General features: G+C 40.5%; 1 protein-coding gene across 3 annotated transcripts in view; it reads right to left on the bottom strand.

Moving 5' to 3' along the window:
• LOC111157267 (teneurin transmembrane protein 1) overlaps nucleotides 1–23,303 on the bottom strand; it is a 550,623-nt gene that overhangs the window by 56,219 nt on the left and 471,101 nt on the right. For all 3 annotated transcript variants that reach the window (XM_022518549.1, XM_022518550.1, XM_022518548.1), the window contains one exon: nucleotides 16,348–16,502. In XM_022518549.1, coding sequence (XP_022374257.1) covers nucleotides 16,348–16,502 — 155 coding nt within the window. The remainder of the gene's footprint in view (nucleotides 1–16,347; nucleotides 16,503–23,303) is intronic.

Here is a 23,303-nt window from a genome sequence, read left to right on the forward strand (position 1 = left end):
CTCTGAAGCCTCAATTTTGGAAATGGCACTTGTGAATACACAGAATGTTTAACCACTTCCAGTTTTCAATTTACAGTCAAAGTCATCTATCAGCAGGAGATGAAGGCCCAGTGTGAAAACTACAGAATGTCCTTCAGACTGCACAGCTAATTTGTTTGTAAATTTGATTGTTATTGTAACAAGAACATATTGTACATGATGCTACTTACTGACTTACTATTTGTATCTCTCTGTATCTTGGGTTTTACCATTAAAGTCAAAGAACTTAACCCTTTCAGCACTTCCACGGGTAGGGAGAGACACATGAAAGCTTTACTGTTTTTCCCTTGAGTCTCTGTTTCCTTTTCATTTTACACGTATTTATGAAATACCTACTGTATATTCAGCACTGTGGGAGACACGCATGCAGAAGGCAAGACAACTAGGGAACAGTCTGAGGTATCATGGGATAAAATGTGAGGGAGGTGATGAGGTCATACATTCTGAGTGAATTCAGGCAAGAGAGGACCACGTGGGTCTTCACAAAGTGAGAAATGGGGCTCTTACCCTCCTGAGAGCCAAGGCTATGCCTGCAAAGGAGCCAAGGACTTAGAAGAAGCTCCTGGAGTCATTCTGCAGTTTCTTCCTGCTGAGAAGTTGCAGGAACTTGTCTGTTGCAGGTTGTTAATATTATAGTATTGGCTTGACAGAACAGACCAAGCTTCCAATTCCCTTTGGCATCGAAAGCAATTTACAGGCCAGAAGTATGACTGCACAGCTTTTATGAAATGGTCTGATTTCATTGATCAGCCACTCCAAGATTATGTTTTCATTTCTGTAGCTATTGCTAAGCCTTCTTTCTGGTATAATATTCAAGAAGGAACCATTAAAAAATTGTACCATGGAGATGTTAAGATATAAGTGGGCAGGGTTCTAAATGGGAAGAGAAATATCACAACTCATGATGGCTCTACTCAAAAGTTCATTTCAAGTTAGACCAGCATTCCACAGATTGTCTGTCTTATCTTAACTCTGTAATGTTTCCAAATGATAAGGATACTAATAAGAGCAGATGGCCTAATGAACATTTAGAGGAAAGATTTAACTGGTCCTATTTTCATTAGGCCTCCAGTGTGCTTCTGGGTTTTGCCCACCACTTCCCTGTGTGTGATACAAAACAGCACGCACTCAACAGATGGCCCAGCTCAGGCTTCATGCTTCCAGAACTCTGGAGACTGGCCACCTGACCACTTACCATGTGTACAGAATCATTTAAGGAAGCAGGCAGGCTACAGACTTGAGCCTGAACAAAAGCAAAAAGTGGTGATGAATATTGAGTATCCAAGCTTCAACAAAAGGGGAGTCAGAATCATTCTCGCAAACATGTCGAGCGACTCCGGTTGAGGTTTCCCAATAACACCCTCTTATGGATTCAGGAATGATGAAATCCTCTGTGTCAACCAGTCCATTCCAATTAATGTTTCATCCAAACTGTAAGCATATCTGAGTAACTCTGGCAACAACAATGACATGGAAATCTAACACCTCATTGCACAGTGTGCTCGTTATTAAGCTACTGTCTCAAAGATCCCAACTCACCCCTTCAGTCGTTGTTTTGTGATGCTGGGACTGGGACGCTGCTAACTGCATTTCTCTATTGCCGGCTGGATTTCTGCTAGGTCCTGACAGTCGGGGAAATAAAGCGACTCTGGAAAGCTAGAGGAAGGAGAAGGGACTTGCTCCTTCTTGCTTCCTTTCTCTCCCAGTCAGCATGGCTGCAACAGTAGTTCTTCACCCCCACGGCAGTAGCTGACTCTTCTTTAAACTCCGAGAATCAGTCTCATCATGCCACCTCAGAGGCACCAGAAGCAGCTGGCTGGCATTCCCTTCTCAGAGGAGTGGGACCCACCTCCACAGAGCAAATCCTCCATCTTTCTGGGTTCTGACAACTCCAACCTTTCTTTTGTTTCCTTAGCCTTAGAGGTGGTGGCTGATTCCTGCAGATATTATTTCAACCTTTTTTCTTTTTAAAAGATTGTTTATTTATTTATTTATTTATTTATTTGAGAGAGAGAGTGCAAGCGAGAGTGAGCACGAGCAGAGGGGAGGAGCAGAGGGAGAGGGAGAAGTGGGCTCTCCGTGGAGCAAGGAGCGTGACTCTGGAGACTCCATCCCGGGACCCTGGGATCACGACCTGAGCTGAAGGCAGATGCTTCACCGACTGAGCAACCCAGATGACCCTCAAACTTTTTTTTCAACCCTCTAAAACCTGTGTAGCCCTTTCCCGATATTAAATTCTCTCTGTTAAAAAAAAAATGTGATATGTTTTTCTGGCTGGATTTTGACTGATAGTCACAGCCTTAAGCCTCTTACAAGGAGAGAGGAAGAGCAATACCCATTGTAAGCCGGTGGTGAGAGAAAACTAGTAAAGGTGAACAAGAACTGGGGAAGAACCAGAGAAGTTATTAGCTACTAGCATCTTCCGCATTATCTTATTGGCCTGTGAAGCCACCATGTCCAGAAAATATGCATAAAAAGTAAATCCACTGTGCTTGGACTCTAGGTAGTTGGTTGTGATTGGCTTTAACCAGAGCTTCTCTGACTCTCTGGGACTGTCATATTGCTGTCATTATTCTCTAGAAACTTTTCACTCTTGTGATTTTTGAGGAAGATTTCATGGTGGATCATGCCACTCTCCCACAGGCCTTTTTTTGGAAGCAGAATTCTATACTAAATGGTTTAGGAGGTTGGCCCCTGACAACATTTCCCATGCACTTAGAGTTTACTTATAAACAATAACATTTGCTTATAAGTAAAAGTACATTTATTACTAAATATATTTTTTATATCCCCTCTTGCTAGTCTTGTCAGACATTGGGATTGCTCCTTCGGAATCTTCTTCTTATGTATCTCAAGATAAACACCTCTCAACAGGTGGGGCCCCTTGGTAAATGTTTTATATGTCCCTGTGCTCACTTTTCTGAATAAACTAACTTTTGCATGGGAAGATGACACTCCTGATGACAGCCGACAGAAATTTCTCTGAATCGTGTTTCCATTTAACAAAGATGGGTTGGCACCGATTCATACACTTTCTCTTTCCATAGTTAATAGGGAATGGGGCTACATTCAAAGGTATGGTCTGAAATATAGTTAGGCCAATTGGCTTACATAAGGACTTAGCCCAGGATATTGGCTGTATAGACCTAGATGTTAACCACTGAATTTACCAACCAGATAACTCTGTATCTTGGAGAGTTTCAGGTTTATTTCAGGTCATGGCGCCTGCTGAAGAAATGTGTGGAAGACTGAGTGGTTCAAAAGTAGTTTGCAAGCTTTGCATCTTGTGACTCTCCCTGAACTTTGAAGATGCTTTTCCTCTGGTGCTTAATAGTTTTAATAAGAACTAACGTGCCATTGTCCTTTGTGTGGAAAGAGGACACTGCTGAGGGAGTTTTATTTATGTGATAAATTACATTTTCGATATAGCATTGAGCACGGTACTTGACTTTTATTTTAAGGCCCCTGACAACTCCGTTATTTGCTTGTGTGCAGACATTTCAGCAGAATTTGGATATGCTGGAGTTGAAGATGTTGGCCTGCTGTTCTCCACTTCTTATATAAACAACCCGAGCTGTCACTTTGGAGCGAGCAATGCAAATATCTCTGATAATAGGTTATTATTCCCTGATTGTGATTTTTCCTTAGAGGTACAGGCTTGAAAAATGCAGTTAAAAAATGAATTTGGATAAAGGAAATGATATTTAAAGGAAATCTGTGGATCATCTTATTGCAATGCTTTTTTCCCCAGTTGATTATTTTGTTAAATTTGGGGTTTAATGTATTAGAATATTTAAAAACTGACATGCTTGGAACCTGAAAATCTTCATAAAACAGAAGGGTCCCTGAATAGACAAAGCCACTCATACACTAAGTTTGCTTCAAAAATCCTAGAGTACTGCTTTTTTCCTAGGAATATGTCAGCCTTATAACGTCTTTCCTTTTGATTTCCTACGTAGCTGGGAGCCTCTTGTTTTTGTCTTGGGAGAGTCATATTCTCCATATTGACCTAGATAAACTGTGTCTCCTTACTTATCTACTGTCATATTTATTTTTTGTGTGTGAAATTGACCTACCTAGGATGGCTGCAGGCCACCTACAGAATGAGCTGCTCTTCTACCTTTTGATTTAAAAGAGATGGAAGATGATCTAAAATCATACATATCAAAATCACAGACATATGAAACTCACACTACATTCTAGCCTCGGTTCCATAGTCGGCATGACACTTCTTGAAAGTAGAAAGAAAATGAAGGATTTGGGGGCACCATTCAATGACTACAGTGAACATCCTGTAAGTGACCTAGATTTGTGCCACATCAGCATTAAGCAGATGAAGCACTCTGTGAAGGTACAGCAGGCTAAGACCAGTATCTGGAGGACATTAGTGGTTATAGCCCATCAAACTCATCTATAGGGATGCACATGCCTCTTTGCAAAAGGTGCACCTGTGTACAAAGGACAGAAGGGAATATCACACAATTTCTATTGCCATTCCAAACAGCTTGGACCTTTTGATTTTGGCTTTGTAAATGATCAGTTCAATTTTCCATTCTGTGGATGGAAATACATAACACTACTGCTACTAACTGCTACTCGTTAACAGCATTTATGAGCCAGGCACGTTGCTAAGTGATTCACACATATACTATCTCATTTAATCCCCACACCTTCCCTATCAAGGAATATAACATCATCATTGCCATTTACAGATAAAGAATTTTTCCCAGGGGCACACATCTAGCAAGTGGTGAATCTGGGATTTAAACCCAGTTAGCCTGTGTTCCCAACCACTATGCTTTACTTTTTCTATTGGTAGAACTATGAAGGAAAGTCTACCCAAGAGACCTGATTTGGTCTCTTGCACTCTTTATGAAAGGCTTAGAGAAAAGTTCGGCTCTCCTTTGCAATTCCATAAAGTGTTCTTCTGCATTTGACAGAGTGAGGAGAGTAGGTCTGAATGGAATGAGCAATAAATAACATTATCCAGGAATGCATTTAAATTAGAGACTGACAACCACAGATATTACCAAATCAGAATAACCACCTTGCAGACTTATTTTGTTCTTGTGTCCTCCCATTTTAGCAAGTGCATGATGAATCAACAGAAAATATTTCCTGAAGATGCCAATTAACATCTTACATCATCCCTTATATTTGTAAAGCGGCTCATATTTTTCCAAGTGCTTTCACATGAAAGAAAGCGAGGACACTTAATCAACAATTGGGTCATTTATTGAATTAGCCTTCATAAGGAGGAATAATTAACCAGCTCTAAAATTCTAGTGTTTGTTTTCCAAGTGTAGTGCTGAATCTGAAATTATCGAGAAACCTCTTTTGGGTCAACAAGTAGACAAAAATGATTTATTTTTTCTATATTGCCATGTTTCAGAGGAGGGCAGAATAAGTGATTCAAAAATAGATGGTCTTTTTCTGGAATAAAGAAATGGAAACAAAAGGTAGTGTTTACTTAGCATTATCATGTAATTTCAGGCATAAACCATTATGGATCACTCATTTACAGGTGAGTAACGTGGAGAGCCACTAGGGACTCTTAAAGAAGACTTTTCTTTAATGATTCTTCGTGCCACTATCATATGTGAACAATGTTACCTGCCATCTCAAGTTCTGTGACAGCAGAATTTGATTGTTACTTATATCAAGGTTTGTACCACCTTCTTTTCCACACGCTGCCCACGTAACCAGCATGGCAGATGAACACAAAAACGCCAAGATTACAGGTAATGCCATATGCCCTCTCTTTCTTCAGTTCTGTTAAAACTCACAGTTTACAGTTGCAAGAACCTTTCCAACACCAAAGTTCTTTCATTTTTGTTTTCTTGTTTACCTACCACGACAGCCTTAGGAGACAATGTGCATTTTTATCCCACTTCATACTGTTGAGGAAGCTCAAACTTGGAGACCATAAGGAACCTGCCTGAGGTCACACGCTAATAAACTGCAGAATCTGGACTCATACCCAAGATTGTCTATGTTCTTCCCACTAGACATGCTACCTTGGTCAAAGGGAAATAGGTGATTAGATAACTTAAGTAAAATATGCCCGAGTGATATGGAAGAAAAGAAAATGTTCCAACCTTTTAAACATGTCTGTATTAGGAAGTTAGGAAGTTTGCTCATTTCTAGTAGTCTTCATTTTCTATTTTAAACAATTTCACATTTAGAGTTACTGATAGATGGAGGTCTTTGAGAAGAGTGTGTGGCCATGTTAGCAGTGCCTTCCAGCCATGGTTGATGGAGACTGAGGTCCCTGTTTACCTTGCAGAGACTAGCACTTCCCCCACTCTCATTTCTACATTTATAGTAGGAGCCTTCAGATCAGCAGGAGGGACTGGCTGTGACTGATGGGGATTGACTGAGAGCATGTGGCTCACATGAATAGAGCAGAACATTGCTGATTTAGGATGCTTACGTTTGGATTGCTGCAAGAACCAATTGCTGACTAGGTAGATCGCTGCACAATTCATGTTGTCCAGGCATGAGAACAGTGAAAGAAAATGGGAAAATCCACTGGAGGTTTGGTGTATATGAATTTTTTATTATTGTTGTGGAAAACCCATATAAGGTTTAATTTATCATCTCGACCATTTTTAAATGTACAGTTTGGTAGTGTTACATGTATTCATATTGTTTGCAACAGATCTTTAGAATTTTTCATCTTGCAACACTGAAACTCTGCCTGTGAAACACTAATTCCCTCTCCCCACTTCCTTTGGCAATCACCTTTCTACTTTGCGTTTCTGTGATTATGATGACTTTGGTTCCTTCCTGTGAGTAGAATCATGAAATAGTCCCTTTTGGGCACTGGCTTATTTCACTTTGCAGAATGTCCTCGAGGTTCATCTATGTTGTAGTAGGTGATAAGCGTTGTTTGAGGCTGTGTAATAGTCTATGGAAGGGGCACACTGGATTTTGTCCATCCTGGTACGAGTTTTAATGCCATCCAATCCATAAGTTGGCAGTCACCACTGGAAGGTGACCAAATAGGATAAAGTAAATGGATGGTACAAGGGTTACCACAAACATATTTTTATTTCATTTTACTACTTCCTGGGCCTCGTTAATCTGCTGTTTGAGCCACTCTCCACCTCTAATCTCTTATCCCTTTTGTCCCCTTTCTTCTACATCCCCTTAGCTGGGCCTGTTGTCCAGTTGGCCTGTTGGCCAGTTTTGCTGGCCCCTAACAGAGGTGTTTACAGAGATCTCAGATGAGTTGCTTTCATTTTCTCTGTCTTGCTGTTTGCCAGCAACTCCCTCCTTCCCAAATTCTATCCCCTATCCCTCTGTCTGGAGTATCTGGAGTGTGGTCACAGACCTCTTCTTTTCTTTGACAGTGAGACAGGTCCCATAGTCACTGAAGCATTGGGAGGGTGTGGTGGGGGTGGAGGTGGTGAGATTTTCATCTCTGGTGGTAAGAACTTTGAAAATAAACTTTTTCCCCCCTGGGGGATCCCTTTATTCAAGCAAACTTATTATAATTCAGATTTTCTTGATTCCCTACAGAGCTTCACAAAATTTAGAAGTCTGTCCCTACAGGGAATTTTACTTATAATGGCCTTCATTTGAAAGATCTAATTCTGTTCCCTTTCAGTGTGCACATGGGAGAGTGATGGAAGTGCACAAAGAAAAGGCAGGTAACCCCTGAAGAACTTGAGTTTCAATATCATCTGTATCACTCGGGGTGATGGAGGACATTCTGTAGACATGAAAGGGTTGGCAAGGAAGAGAGGCAGAGACAATGAGAAACATCAGACAAGTGTTGAGGAAGGGAAAAGAAGGTGCCTTTTCTGTTCCAAACTACTATTTTTGGTCCCCCTCTTTTTATCCCTGATTGCTGTAACTTTTCATGCCTGGGTGTCATTATATATGTATTTTCCAAAACAACAGAAAATGCTAAAAACCACTTGTATAAAGTTGAATTGACATGTAGATTTTGAGAAAGAGGCTTTCTAGTTCCCCTTACACCCAGTTGAGATTAGTCTATCTAAAGCTTGCAAAAAATTCTAAGGACACCAAAAAACGGCTTTTTCAGTTATGTAGAAAGTGGAAGACAAGCAGGGAAGGCAGAGGTCCACTCCTTGGGGCAGGTGGTGTAATGCTGCTGAGGGATAAGAGAGGGGAAAGTTTTGTTTACTCTGTTAAGGAGAATGACTGCAAAGGATATTGGCTCAAAGTTACTGGAGTCCACGATGAGTTGGGACTGCAACACAGCACCTAACTTCTTTAAACTGAGTTCAAGTTTCCTGACCAGGAAGAATGGCCTCTTAGAGAGAACTTGCAAATGGGTTTTTAGAACAAATTTTTTGTGTCTGTTGAAAAATAGTGGGCAGTTGAAGATGTGCTGGAAGATTAGAGGTGAATAAACATAGTTTCAACTTCAAGAAGAATCAGAAGATGTGCCTCACAAGTTGCATGGAGGAAACCAGATGTCAATTTGGAAAAGATCCTCAAATGTGGTTATTAAACCATTGTTTCTTAGTTTTTAGATAAGGAAGTGGGGTTTATGCATACCTTGACTGGAAACAAATTATGTCAAGGGATTTTTATTCCCTTCAAAACGAGTTACCAGCCTGGTAAGGTTTCTTTGTGGATAAGCTGAAGAAAATAAAGGTGACGGTAGAGACTTTCAAACTTGTTTTGACTGTGACCCTCAGTAAGAACTACATTTTACACAATTATCCAGGATCTACAATTGAAATAAAAGTTTCACAAAACAATACTTACTCACCCTTATTACACACAACACACTCTAAGGTTTTGTGTTCTATTTCCTTTCTTCTTAAAGCTCATCATAAGCCATTATATTGATTTCCTGCTCCACTATGAATCACAACCCATAGGCAATAGTTCAAACAGATAGGTTCACAATTTAACAGATAACTAGTCTAGTGGTGCCACAATTTCATCTTGGCCTATCTGTCCAGCATTATTATCATGGATGAGGACATAGAAGGCATTCATCAAATCAATAGGTGACACAAGGCTGGGAAGGATAGTGAAGATACTGGATAATGGCAGAAGAATACCAAGATATGGACTGAATCTAGTGAGATGGAATTGAATATAGACTAATGTAAGATCCTGTACTATGACAAAAATAACCAACTGTACAAGTATAAGATGAGAAGAGGGCGTTGAAAGACATGTAAATTTTTAACCCTCTGTAGTCACATCATAGATCAAAAGTGTCCAAAAGTCCAATTTAACTTTAGCTGTGGTTTCTTAATCTGTGCTCTTTATTTCCCTAGCATTTTGCAAAAGTGCCTTCTTGGGGGTCGCCATGTGAAGTACCACTGGGTGGGAGTGAGCCTGAATAGGGAAGGTTCTGGGATATTACTTCTTGTTTGAATCTGCTGTTTGCATCAGTTTTATCAATGGGGACTTACTTCATTTGAAGTAAATGTTCTCTGGCAGAAGTCCTTTTGAAAACCACTAAGCAAAATGAACTGAAACAGAGAATATAGAAAGAGGATTGTGATAGTCCCCATTCTACCTCTGAGTTAGAGCACATCTGGATTATTTGATTCACTTCTGGAAACCTCACTTTCAAAGAGATATTAATAAATGGGAACATGTTCAGAGAAGAGTGAGGGGAATGGCAAAAGAACCTAAACCATGCTAAGTGAGGGGCAGTTTAATGAATCAGGCATGTGACTTAGGAGACCTGGGGAAGTTGTTCACACAGATAGAGAAGGCTATTGTGTGTAAGAGGTAGTTTAGTGTAGCAGCTTGGTGAAAAGAATGTGGACTTGGGCATCAGGTTGATCAGGTTTAAATTTCAACTGTCACTTACTGGTTGTGTGAACTTGACCAAGTTACTCAACCTCTTTGAACAGTGTTTTTCACATTTATTAAAAATAGGGAAATATAATACTTATCTTGAAGGACTGTCATGAGTATAAATAAGATAACATAAATGAAAGTGCCCAGTATAGTCCTTGGTTCACTAATACATTTATTGCATAGGAAACCAATTAGATTAATAACACAGGGCCTCAAGAGTTGTGGTAAGACTAGATGGTGAAAGTTAGAAGGATACTACAAAGTTAAAATTAAAGGTCTTCCAGAAGAGCTTTCTATCAGTCAGAGACATTCAAAGATGGAATGAGCTGCCTGGAAGAGGTAGCGAGTTTTCTGTCACAAGAGGCATTTGAAGAGAGGTTGGTTGGTGAGACTATTCTGGAGCAAAGTGCAGCATCAAATGATTGAGAGGAGAAGTAAGATTCCTAGTAGACTAGCTGAACAGATGAATTGCATGGAGCAAACTTTGTTCCTCCAAAGAACCAGTTACTGTCCTTCCTTAACCATGGATGATGCCTCCCTCCACCTGTTAGGTCCATTTAACAACTGGGTGCTTTTGGGAACCACGGAGGAGTATACAGATGATCCAACAAGCATTTTTAAAGAACTGGTTCTATACTGGGTACTCTAGACTAACACCTGAAAGTGTGCCTTATGGACAGTGGGTCAACTGCGTTGTCTATGCACACAAAAGGTCCATGTTCTTGTGTATCTGCTATTGGGCTGATTTTGGGAGAGCATCAGGTTGGCTCTGAGGAGTAAGCCAGCTGTCAAATTTGCTATCAACACCAAGAGACTTGGTCTAACTCCCAGTTGCATTCAGTCAGGCATGAGATGGAAGTGAGTTACCAGAGCAGGATGATTCAAAAGCAGCAATGGAAATAAAGAGCCCAATCTCTTCATAATCAACTCATCTCCTGAAGTGAAGGGCTTAGTTGTTTATAGCAGTGCTTACAAAGGGCAGTTATGCTTCAGAGTTTATACCGAGAATTCAGTTTCACATTTCAGTAAATCAAAAAAAGATATTGATTTTTGAACAAATGGCTTATTTTATTGTCAAAGCAAATTTCATTTCTTGAGATGATTAGTTTTTATTAAACTATTTCCTAAGTGCCACTAAACACACATTCTGTGAATATACAGCATAGTCTTCAACCAAAGAGCATTTGTCACCCACTAACTACTAAATGATATTTGGTCATCTCCAATTGTCACTGAAAATGTAGAAGCTGGAAAAATGCACATGGGGGGGTCAGAAAGCTTTTGCCTAAATCTTGGCTGTATTCCTTCATAACTCCGTGGCTATAGCACGATACACATTCCTGACTACCAGCTTTCTCCTCTGTAGCTGGAGATAATTATATCTACCTCTCAAGGCTGGTTGGGTTGTGGAGATAAAATGGAAAAGTGTGAATAAGACACTTAGCATAGTTCCTGGCACATAGTAAGCTCTCAATAAGTGGTAGCTGTCCTTGTTAGAATTACTGTAGGGAGGACATCATGATTTACTGAAGTTTAAGGCAGACTATCGAGGATTCATTCTTCCCAGGGTTCAGGTTTGCCTCAGAAAAGTGCAAAAGACAAAAGCAAGGAAGAGAAAGAATGTTCTCCATATCACTTCTCAGCTTTAGAAGGTACTATGCTACCATGGATGGGCCTTCCCTTGCTGGACACCTTTTGGTTTTGAAATGCAAGGACAGTAACAAGAAACTTTAGGAATGGAGTTACATTTCTGCAAAGCAACCTTCAGGGTTGAAAGGACCTGAAGAGAATAGTTGGTTCCTCTTCCTGAGTCCAGAGAGGCTTGTATTCCAAGCGGTCATAGATTGTTGCTATCCAACATTTGCTTTAAAGGTTTCAAACAGTGGAGACTCTGTAAGGTCTTCTGATAATATATGATGCTGCCACACAGTCTGAGAATCAGTAAGCTCCTCATAAGGCCTGATTCAAATCTTCATGCTGCAAGGCCTCTGTTTTCTCTCCTGTTTCTGTCAGCAGACTCTGTGTGCTCTCACTTAGACATTTATCTCCACCCTCACCCATCAATATATTTTGATTTACTGAAATATGAAACTGAGCACTGTATAAGCTCGCTGGATCACCGTAAGTACTACTAGAAACAACGGGGGCTTTGCTCTTGGCAGGTGTTACTAAGCTCTCAACTCAGCTTCCTTCCTTCTAGCTGAAGACAGCCCATGTTCTTAAGTACAGTCCGGGAAAACATAAGGCCCAGTCTGCCATAGCTGTCTAAACAGGTGGAGGAAACACTGGCCATTGAGGCTGAGCATCTGGGCAGCTGTGCCACACACTGGCTTTCTCCTGGTAGACACTATATGCTCTCACCCAGCTGAGTTCACTCAGTGTTCACCACTTTTTGTCCACCTGTGCCACACCCGGGTGCTGATTTGCACACACCTGGGAGCTGATCTGCTTTAATGCCAGAGCCTCCCCTTCCCAGCCAAGCATCTCAAAAAAGTGATCTATTTTCACTTTCCCCATTTCCTCACCTCCCACTCTACCACTGCAATTCTACTCCAATTAATTAGCACTCTACCACAGGCACTCCTATCAAAGTCACGAATGCTGTCAAACCAAATGGCTTCTTAAAAAAAAAAAATAACAACCCAGCTTCCTTTATGTGACCTCTCAAGAAGCAATTGATATTAACCATTCCCTTCCTTTTGAAAAGCTTCTTTCCCTTGGCTTTTTGACTGCCCATGTTTTTGGTTTTCCTCCTACCTGTCAAGTGTTCCCCTCTGGTCTCCTTTGTGGCCTCCCACTCCTCAGACTTCTCTTGAGTATTGATGTCCTGGGAGTCTGGTCTTGAGCATTCTCTCTCTCCCTCTCTTTTTTTCTTCTGATGCTATGTACTCTCTCTGGAAGATCCCATCTACCATCCTATTTGCGCATGTATGGACTGACAATCCCAAATCTAACCTCCATTTCAGGCCTTGAGTTTTAGAACTGTTTCCAATTGCCTGCAAGACATATTGACCTGCCTTGGCACCTCAAAGTCAACATGTCCTGAGTTGAGCCCATCACTCAACCCTCGCCCCCAAACTTGAGTTTCCTCTTCCTGTATTCCTCATCTCAGGGAATGGTACCATAGTTCCTGGACTTCATTAATTCTGAAACTAAGTCCAATCAACAAGTTTTTTGATTTTAGCACCAATATTTCACTAATCTGCCTAGGTTTCTTGATCATACTGCTGATTCTTTAGGTTTGGTCATTATCATTGCTTGCCTCTGTAACCCTCATAAAACTGAAGAGCTTCACGGTCAGTGTCACCAGAGTTCTATCCCAAAGAAACATCATCTGGACATCCAAAAAACATTGGAAAGTGTTTTAATTTTTACATAAGTCTTTTGACAAGGTGCTTATCATATATATATATATATACATATATATATATATAAAAAAAAAAAAAAAAAAAAAAAAATGATGGGGACTATATAGATGACCACATATACTTATAGTCCCCATCACACATATATTACTTCAACGGCCTCTGAATCCCTTTCTATAACATCATTTCCTTTCCTTCAATTCTCTATGCAATACCTAGAATGATCTTTTTAAACAGTACTTCTCTGCTTAATGCTATTATTGGCTCCCCATTGTCCACTGTATAAAACTTCACCCTGTCATCGGTACGTACCTCTAGCTTCATTTCTCACCACTTTTCCATATTCTTTGCACCATATTGTCCTTTTGGTATCTGTTTATATGTTAACTGTGTCTGCTGAGCACTTATTATGCATACCCAAAGAACATACAGTCTACCTTGGTAGACTAGTTGGATACAGTTTGGCAAGAGAATAGATTACATTATTAAATGTGGTGATACTAAATTTTTGTAAGAGAGTAAAACAACAGTGAGGATTAGAACTATCAGGGAAGCATCCCCTGGAGGAGGTGAGGTGTGAAGAGGATGGAGAATGGGATTTGGAGCAACAGAGATAATCCCAGACTAAGGGAATGGAACCATGGAAAGCAAGTCCCTAATAAAGGTGGAGGGTCATAATCCGGACACTGAGGTAGACGTCATTACAGGCTCATTGTTTTGTGCCAGCCTAAGAGGAAGAATTCTAATTATTCTTTAGGATGCTTTAAGCACAGAACAGGAAATAATGGACAGCAGCAAAGAAAGCTGACAAATAATTTGGACATAAAATTTCTTTCTTTCCTAGTCAGTCTTGCTAATTTCTAATACCCTCCTCCCATTCTGCCCCACTAAATTCCCCTATACCCCCCAAAGCTACTGTTTTTCTTTTTAAAAGATTTTATTTATTCATTTGAGAGAGAGAGGGAGCATGAGGCAGGGGAAGGGGCAGAGGGAGAAGGAAAACCAGCCTCCCTGCTGAGCAGAAAGCCCAATGTGGAGCTCAATCCCAGGACCCTGAGCTCATGACCTGAGCAGTAGTTAGATGCTTAACTGAGTCACCCAGGAGCCCCAAAACTACTGTTTTTCTGAAGCTGAAGTTCTGTAAAATAAAGGGAGGGAGGAAATTGGGGAAACTGAGGCTTGGAATGAAATGCCATAGCAAAAATGTGAATCTGTCTCCTGGTTACCAGAGCTCCTTTTCAAGGGGCTACACTCTAAGTTCCAGCCCGAAAGGGATGAGATAGCTTTTATTGTGGCAATTATGGCTAGCAAATGCCATGTGAGAAAGAACCCTTCTCATGGTGATGAGGATCATATGTTTGCTCTATTTAGACAAAGAATTCTCTTTTGAGCATAATTTTTCCACACAGAAACAGAGAAGTTGTTTAGACTTGACTGATTGCGATACTAAGTGTCCTATTTTAAGTTAAAAATATCCCACAAGTGAATCATATACGCGCATCTTCTCTTTTTCGTCCCCCTCCTCCATAGAAACACATTCACACCCTTCCTTACTGCCATAAATAATGCTCTTTTTCCTTGCCTTCTGTAGGATTTTGCATCATGGAAAGTTAGGCTGCTCTACGACTCGACAGCCTGATCCACTCAATTCTCTCTGAAGAATGGTTCATTCATTGGACCAGTTTTCCAGGCCTTCCAATTCCCATTTTATTTTTGTAGTTGACTATCTCTGACTACTTTCTGCCTTTCTGGGGTGTGGTAGGGGCACATAGAGAAGGAAAAAAACCCAAAGAGGCACATTTCTAGAATCCTATAGCCATGTTTATGTTTGGAGGATGGAGATGGGAGGGGAGAATAGAGCTAGTGACTAAAGCAAGGTTTCCGGATGATGTGTTCACTTAAGTTTCCTTGTTCCAGGTGGTACAAAGAATGAAGCAGCTGGAATGTCCTGACTGTGGAGGATATCACTGGTTGCCCACCCATGCAGCAGCCCTCCATTCCTTGCCAAGAGAAGACTGATTTTGGCTAAGGGATTAGGTAGTAATAGACTTCGGGAAGGTGACCCTGTTCCAGAGGGCCTGAATCCATTTTGGTGATCCCCATTTCCCCTTTTAAGGGGACTTCAAGGGGACTCCACCAGTGCCTGGTGGAGGCAAGAGCCATGTGACACAAGGACGTTTCCTGTCCTTGTGACACAAGAAGGAAGTCTGCTGGCATCTTTCTCACCTCTGACCATCACACCATGTGACATCAGGAGAACTTATTGTTGAAAATATTTTTAGATACATGTTTCATTATTTGCAGTCAAAACCACCCTGTCTGATACACTCACTAATCAATCCTAAAATTCTCAACTTCTACTCTAATTCATTTAAAAAGATGATCCAATAGTCTGCTTCACCAGAGTCATAGATTCATGGACTATTAGGGCACGAAAATCCCTTTGAGGTCTGTGTGATCTATTTTTGTCATTCAACATACCAACCTCTTTATGTCCGCAGACTAAGGAAGATGCACACAGGGTGCTGGGATTATGCTGTATGCTCTATAACCTCTCTATGTGTCCAGTCCCAATTTTGTACAATTGTGGTAAAATCAGAATTTTCAACTCAGGTGAACGTTACACTGAATTTTCCTTTTTATTCTGTCAAAGAGCTTTCCTAAACAAATGTACACTAGATCTCAGAGGGAAAGTTGCCTCTGCTTAAGACTTTCAAATGCCCTAAAGATAGCTGTTTACATACACATGAATAACAAGTCATGCTCACATATACGTTACAAAAGATTTCTAAGGACTTTGGTCATCAGTGGTTTTTCGAATGTGAGTTACTGTATTATTTAAAAATAATAGAATTATATATCTTGGAAAATACTTCACAAAAGACTGGCCTTACCCTCCAATTGATTCAACTTTGAGAGCCTTCATTCTTAGTCTTATGCCAACATTCCACCTAGCCCTACTCCCAAGTGAGTTTTTCTGAGGAGGAAAATAGCTAACTTATAGAAAGAGAAACTTCTGCTATCTGGTGTTATAACAGATACACCAGGCTTCCTTTCTACCTAATTTCTGCATGAGAAAATTGTTATCCATTTCCATGATGCCAAATGGTGATAGCGCTTGAAAACCAGCAGTGCCTACCTGAGTGATGTCCATTCCTGAGTCACAGCTCAATGGCTGTGTGGATGTCAGACCGTTTGAGCCGATTACAGTTGTGATCACCGCTTTCTCATCAATTCTCCGAATCATGGTCCCATCCACAAAGTAAATGAATCCATGCCTATCAACTGTGATGCCTGTTGGGAAAGAGCAAATGAGCATTAGTAATCTAGTGGGCCACATTTGCACCAAGATCCGTATTTTGAAAGAAGCCACAGAAATGGAAAAGCATTTTAAAGACATATGGATTCAATTTTGCTCAGTACAGACAGGACAGTAATGGGAGAGGTTTGTTCGGACACACATTCACTTCTTTGTGTATTGAGAAGAAATGATAAAATGTAACATGAGGAAATAAAGCAAGGTCTAATCATTTTGGGTTTTCTAGCTTTACATTGCCACCCCCCACCCCAATACTTGCTTAGCTCCACAAACAGAAAAAAAAATCCTCTTTAAGATAAATGGGAAAAGACAGAAGAGGCAGGGTATGTTACATTCCTTTTAGGCTGTAGATGCACAGGCCACCGCTTATTTTCATAGTTGCATTAGAAATAACTGATTTGAAAAGCATTAAAGTTATTGTCATCAATTCACACTCAGCTCACAGAGACTTTGTAATAATTCTGATAAACTGGACTGAGTTTTTTCCTCTGTGTTACCTATTCAGAGGAGTTTGGAGAGCAAAATTATGGTGTCACAAAGGGAATGGTTAAACTTCTAGAAAAAAATGAAAGCCAATAAAATTCTCACAGTAGATATTACACATTGTGTTAATTACAGCCTGGTGTTTTGGAAAATATATAATAGCAGTTAGAAGGCTTGGGTTCTAATACTGAATACATCATTTACAACTCCTATGTGATTTTGAGTCATTCGTCTCTCTAAATTGTAGCCTCCTCTTCTGTAAAATATGGAAAAGATTATCTGCTTGTGATATTGTGATTTATAATAAGAAACATATATTTGGCCTTCGTCCCTGTTTTTAGCACAGAGCTGTTAAAACTCTGGAAATTTCCAAAGTGGCAGGAGAGATAAAGGTGTCTTTTGTTATGCTAATGAGGTGGTTTTTGGACTGGTTCTAAAGATGGGTTGGTTGCCAGGAGAACCATCCATGAATAGAGGGTTGGAACTTTGAGTGCCGCCCCCAGACGTCTGTGAAGGGGAGAGGGGCTGGCAACTGAGTTCAGTCACCAATGGCTAATGATTTAATCAATCCCATCTATGTAATAAAGCTTCTACTAAAAACCCAAAAGGACAGGCTTTGGAGACCTTCCAGGTTGGCGAACACATAGAGATCTGTGGAGAGCAGCGCGCCTGGAGAAGGCAGGGAAACTCCGTACCCCCTCTCACATACATTGCCCTATGCGGACCTTTCATGTGGCTGTTCCTGACTTATAGCCTTTTATGATAAACCAGTGATCTAGTAAGTAAAAGTTTCTCTGAGTTCTGTGAGCCCCTCTAGCTCAATAATTGAACCTAGAGAAGGGGTTGTTGGAACCTCCAGTCTATAGCTGGTGGGCCAGAAGCACAGGTGTGTGGGAAGCAGTTTTGTGGGACTGAGCCCTTAACCTGCGGGATCTGACCTTTTCTCTGGGTCGATTGTGTCAGAATTGAGTGAAACTGTAGGGCACAGAGCTGGTATGGGAGAACTGTTTGCTGGTGGCGTGGGGGGAACCCTCACCCACGCCGGAAATAAGTCTCAGAACACTGTTTACCTCCTTACCTAAGCTAAGGTGACCAACCATCTTAGTTTGGGACTGAGGCAGGGTTCAGTTTTAAAACTGGGACAGTTCTGGACAAACTGGGATGAGTTGGTTACTCTTTGCCTAGGTTGTTATAAATATCATATGAAATAATACATTTAAAAGTGTCAGACGCATATAAAGAACATATGGCTCAACTCCTGCTTCCCTTGGTGCTTTTGATAGTGCTCTTGAAAATAACCACATGGCATTACTTTAAAAACTGGTCTACAATTTAGTCTTTTCCTACCTCTCCTTTACCTAGTGGACCTCATGAAACACAGAATATATATTAAAGCTAGGAACAATCTGTGATAACAAGCATGTCCTTTTGGAGTGTGCACACATTCACATACAAAATCATCTCTGTGGTAAAGAGTGAACTCACCTAAAGACAGTTTGTAAACCCAATTTAATAGACTGCTTTTAGATGAACTAATTCATTGGCAGGTTAATATTAAGACTTGGCTTTATGGTATACTTTGATTAACTCTGATGTCTCATGACTTGACATGAGACTCATGTCTCATGAAGTATTAATCCTTAATATCTATAAAAGTTACAGATTCATTTTAACTTTCCCTGAATAGCTCTAAATTCGTCTATGTTTTGGAGGGCTCTCCAAGGAAACCAGCATGTCCAAACAAGGGGAAGTTCATGTTGATAAGTCTCTTTTTCATTTGCAGATACAGAAAGACCATTAAGGAGGTTTTTAAAAAGACTTTTAAGATTGAGCAGGTCAAAGGATGGTGGCACACAAGCATTTCTTACATCTCCAGGACATCTGGGCTGAGGATGAACCAAGGGGCACCTCTGCTTTTTGTTTTGGCAAAATCAGTATCTCGAGTGCCTACTCTTTAGTCTGCTTTGTGGCATGCATATGATTAACTTCTATGACCTCTGTATTAAATATCAGCGAGTGCGAAAGTTAAAATTCGTCACAAGAGGATAGACTGAAAGATCAAGACTCAGCTCTGGAGAGAGAAAGGCTGAGAGTAGCTCCGCTTGAAGTGTTTGAAATCATGAAGTATTTACCAAATACATACTGAATGTCACTGTGCCAAGTCCTGTGAAGATCAAAGGACAAAGAATCCAGTTGCATAGAAACTAAGAGGAATATCCTGCAAGCATTGCTCTAAGGAGGAGGCAGTAAATTTAGAGCTTCCAATCCCTTGAAAATTGGAACAGAGTCACAAAAGGTATAGAGAAATAAATGTATTCCTTAAAAATTGGAACAGGTTCACAAAAGGTATAGAGAAATAAATGTATTGTTCTCAAAATGAGTGTTTTTTTTTTTGTGTGTGTGTGGGGGGGGTCCTTCTTTCCATCTTTGTGTGGACACCAGGGAGGACAATTCTGTTCCTTTGACCACTGCATTCCTCATCTCCATCAGAGGGTGAAGTCTGTACCGATCCAGGGAGGATAATCCTGGACTTAACATGGTTTTTCCACTTTTAATTTTTGTTTACTTCTGAACACTGGGAACTGCTCTCTCTCTGTTCACGTCTGCTGAATTCCACAGATGAGGCTTATTAAATCCTCACTGTTGGCCTTCAGGGCTTATTTGGCTGACGGGTTGTAGGATATTCTCCTTTCATATATTTGTGTAGGAATTTCTTTGATCATGGTTCAAATTACAAAAGAGTCCGTTTTTTCCTGAGACTCTTTAAATTTGATGGAGTTATGCTTGGAGTTGAAAAAGAAATAGTAGAAAGGTCTTTGAGGGGCTGTGTGATAGATGTTTTCTTAATGCATCCAGGTATGTTTTATATGTACATATTTTCATTTTCCTTCCCCAACTAACCAACCAACCAACCAATATGCACACAAACAGAATCCTCAAACAGCTAGTTTTACAAACTCTTCACTGGTGAGGGTTGAGGGGTACTTAGTTTTCTCTAAGTTTAAAAACCTAACTGAAATTCCTAGGCAGGAAAAGAATTCTTTTTGCCGTTACTTTCAAGGGAGTGGTCTCCCCTCCCATAATGAGTATTGTTGTAGCCCAGGGAAGTCAATGATGCTATTACTGTTTGTTAGGCTGAGTGGGAGAAGGTGGCACATGCCCCGTGTATTTTAAGCTTTATCTTTCAGGGACGGGGATGTGAGTGATTTCAGAGCACATAAAGCCATCTGGGGCTAGTGAGATCTGCAGATGCAACTGACTTTTGTGTTTTGATATTGTCGTACCCAGATTTCCAAAATTTGGTACCTAATGCTGTGGGTGTAATTTGTTCCAATGGCCACATCCGTTGATGTGCTCGCTGACAGCATTTTCATTATCACTTAAAAACACAATGGAGGGCACAGTCTTTTTGGCTAAGATAGGATTTAAATTGCATTGAGAAGACCACTTCCAGGGTTTAAAAATTTAACCAGTATTCGTCTTTAGAGCAAGCAAAAATATATAGATCTCTGATGTTGCCACAAGGTTAGGCAGTGGGCGGGGGGTGGGGGAGGTAAGAAGAACACAGACAGCTTGAGTCCCCACACCACCCCACCTCCAGTAAGGAAAACACTGGGCTCAGATGCCCAGACAGCATGTTTAGCTTGGAGCACATTTTTACATTTGTGAGAAAATAAATAAATCCTTGTAAATTAGTGCATATAATGAAAGCACTGACAGATCATAACCTGGAAGTGTGAATGGTGCTGTCTCCATTCATCAGCATTAAGCCCTAACAAACTCTTTCTATGGAAGGACCTGCTCATAAATAAAGTGTATCTTGTAAAAAAATTATTCCCCACATCTTATGCAAAGTAGGGGACATTATATAATATCTGAACTGCAGGCTCTTTTCTCTGTGAAGCATAGCTCTGTATGAAACAGCCGCAAATTACAGGCGAAATTATTTGACTCCTTCCCTTGTCTTATTATCTTCCAATGAATAAATACTATAATTCTGAAGAAGACAATTGCCTAAAGCTAGGGCGGCCTGGACAGTTACTAATAAATGTATCACTTGTTGGGGAAGAGGACACTGCTGATCGATACTGGAGCAGGCAGGGATTTCCTGACGTGAGGTCACTGCGAGTCCAGATGTGGAGGTTAACAGCCTGGAAACAGTGGCTCAAATCTTAGATTAGGTAACAGCGAAGATCAGAGTATTTGGTTGTGCAGAATGCCAATTTCAAATGTTGGCAGAAGGCATCTTTGTATTTAATTTATAAAAATTACAGCTGTTGAGGCCACCTACATTTTTATTATTTCTATATTAAAAATGAACCTTCTTTCAGAATATAGGCTTTAGAAAGTAGTCATAAAATTCTCTCCATCTAGAGCCCTAGCAACCAGAAAACTGAAATACTGTTTTTTTTTTCTTGCCACAATGTGCTCTTTAATTTTATGATACAGAGATAAATGGTTAAAATAAACTTTCAGGAAATGTCCTAAGCGCAATATGGCATCAGCTCAATCTCCAACACCGAGACTGCTGAATTGTGTAACTGACATTAGCTGTTGATCATAGAGAGCACTTTAAATCAGAAAGATATTAAAATATTTTGCTTTGTTTATGTGTAATCCATTTCTTTGAAAATTGGTATCATATGTTGGTCTATATGGAAATTCTCTGAGGGGCAGAAAAGTCCATTCTCCAACTGATCTGATTACTGTCCACTTAATTACCCACTGGGATCAGAAAGGGTCAAGTTACTTTTGCACAGTAAGCCTATTAAGTTCTCTTGCTAGGCAGCCCCTAAATGGAGCTTCTAGAACTTGGAGGAATTACAAATATCTGTGTGTCACTAGGGTGGGAAGGAGGCAGAGCTTAATGACCAGCTGAAGCGATTTCACTGTGTCCTTAACAATGAGAACAGGATTTCTTCAGTAAGAGATTCTAAAAAACTCACTATAATATTACATGACTAGTGAATGGTGTGCCTTATTCAATCTGATATTATTTAATAAAAAAGTTACAGTATATTCTAAACAGTAAAGGTCAATTTCCAAAGAATTTAAATACAAATTAAAAATGATAAGCATTCAAATGAATATTCTACTGACTGGAAAGTCCTTTCTTTCACGGCTCAGAAGGTACTTTCTAAAGGGCTTCAGAGGTATCATAAGGAACCACAGATGTTTGGGTTAGTTAACCAAGAATTCCGAGTGAAAGAAAGACCAGTTTTTAGCATTTGCCTTCTCTTCATCTTCTTCTGATCCTCTCAAAGGTTTAACCTTCAGGGCAAGGCACAGTGAATGAAATGAAGGGCTCTCCTATATCCACCAACCACTATTTTTCTAAAAGCTTGCTGGGGAAGCTCTTTCTCCTGAATTGTTATTAGATTTATTTTGTGTCTATTATATGTCAGGTACAGTGCTAGGCACTGGAAGTACAGCAGAGTAGTATAAAACAGAGCTCAGAAGCTGGTGGGGGAGAGGAATCAATGGCAAGGCAATTACCGCACCTTGAGATAAGCAAGAGTTTAGAGCAAGTCCAGGATGCCATTGGAGCAACCTTGGGGAATGGGCCGGGGAAATGAAGGTCACAAGTGATTTCTTGGAGTAAGAATTACTGTTGAGCCTAGTGTGAAATCCAGGTAAGTGCCACTGAAAACCCGTGAAGGCTGTCTAATAACACTTAATAATAACCATTTTCATTTGCTGGGACTACTATGATATTCCAGGTATTGGGCTGGATTCTCTACATCCATTTCTCATTTAATCCTCATAGCAGCTTTGTGGAGTAGGTATTATTGTCATTTTTCAGATGGGGAAATAGAAGTTCAGAGGTTGAGTGAATAACTCCAGGTTACCTACCTAGAAAATTCTAGATTTAGCTCGTTTGTCTGAGTTCAATGCCCATTCTCTTAATCCCTCTTCCATGAAGCCTAAATGGGGCAATCTATCACTTTACCACAGGAGTGGTGTATAGACTGGTTTCAGAGGCTTCAAAAAACTCCATGAAATTATCTGCAAAGTATTTTGTGTATGGGGAGATGGTCCATTGCTTTTGTTAAATTGTCAGAGCGACTAACGACCCTTCTCAAAAGATGGTTAAGAGTTCTTATATTCCTGGGGCGCCTGGGTGGCTCAGTGGGTTAAAGCCTCTGCTTTCGGCTCAGGTCATGATCCCAGGGTCCTGGGATCGAGCCCCGCATCGGGCTCTCTGCTCAGCAGGGAGCCTGCTTCCTCCTCTCTCTCTGCCTGCCTCTCTGCCTACTTGTGATCTCTGTCTGTCAAATAAATAAAATCTTTAA

This window comes from Enhydra lutris, unplaced genomic scaffold, assembly GCF_002288905.1.
Source record: "Enhydra lutris kenyoni isolate GAN:26980312 unplaced genomic scaffold, ASM228890v2 scaffoldscaffold53, whole genome shotgun sequence".
In the NCBI taxonomy this organism is placed as follows: Eukaryota; Metazoa; Chordata; class Mammalia; order Carnivora; family Mustelidae; genus Enhydra; species Enhydra lutris.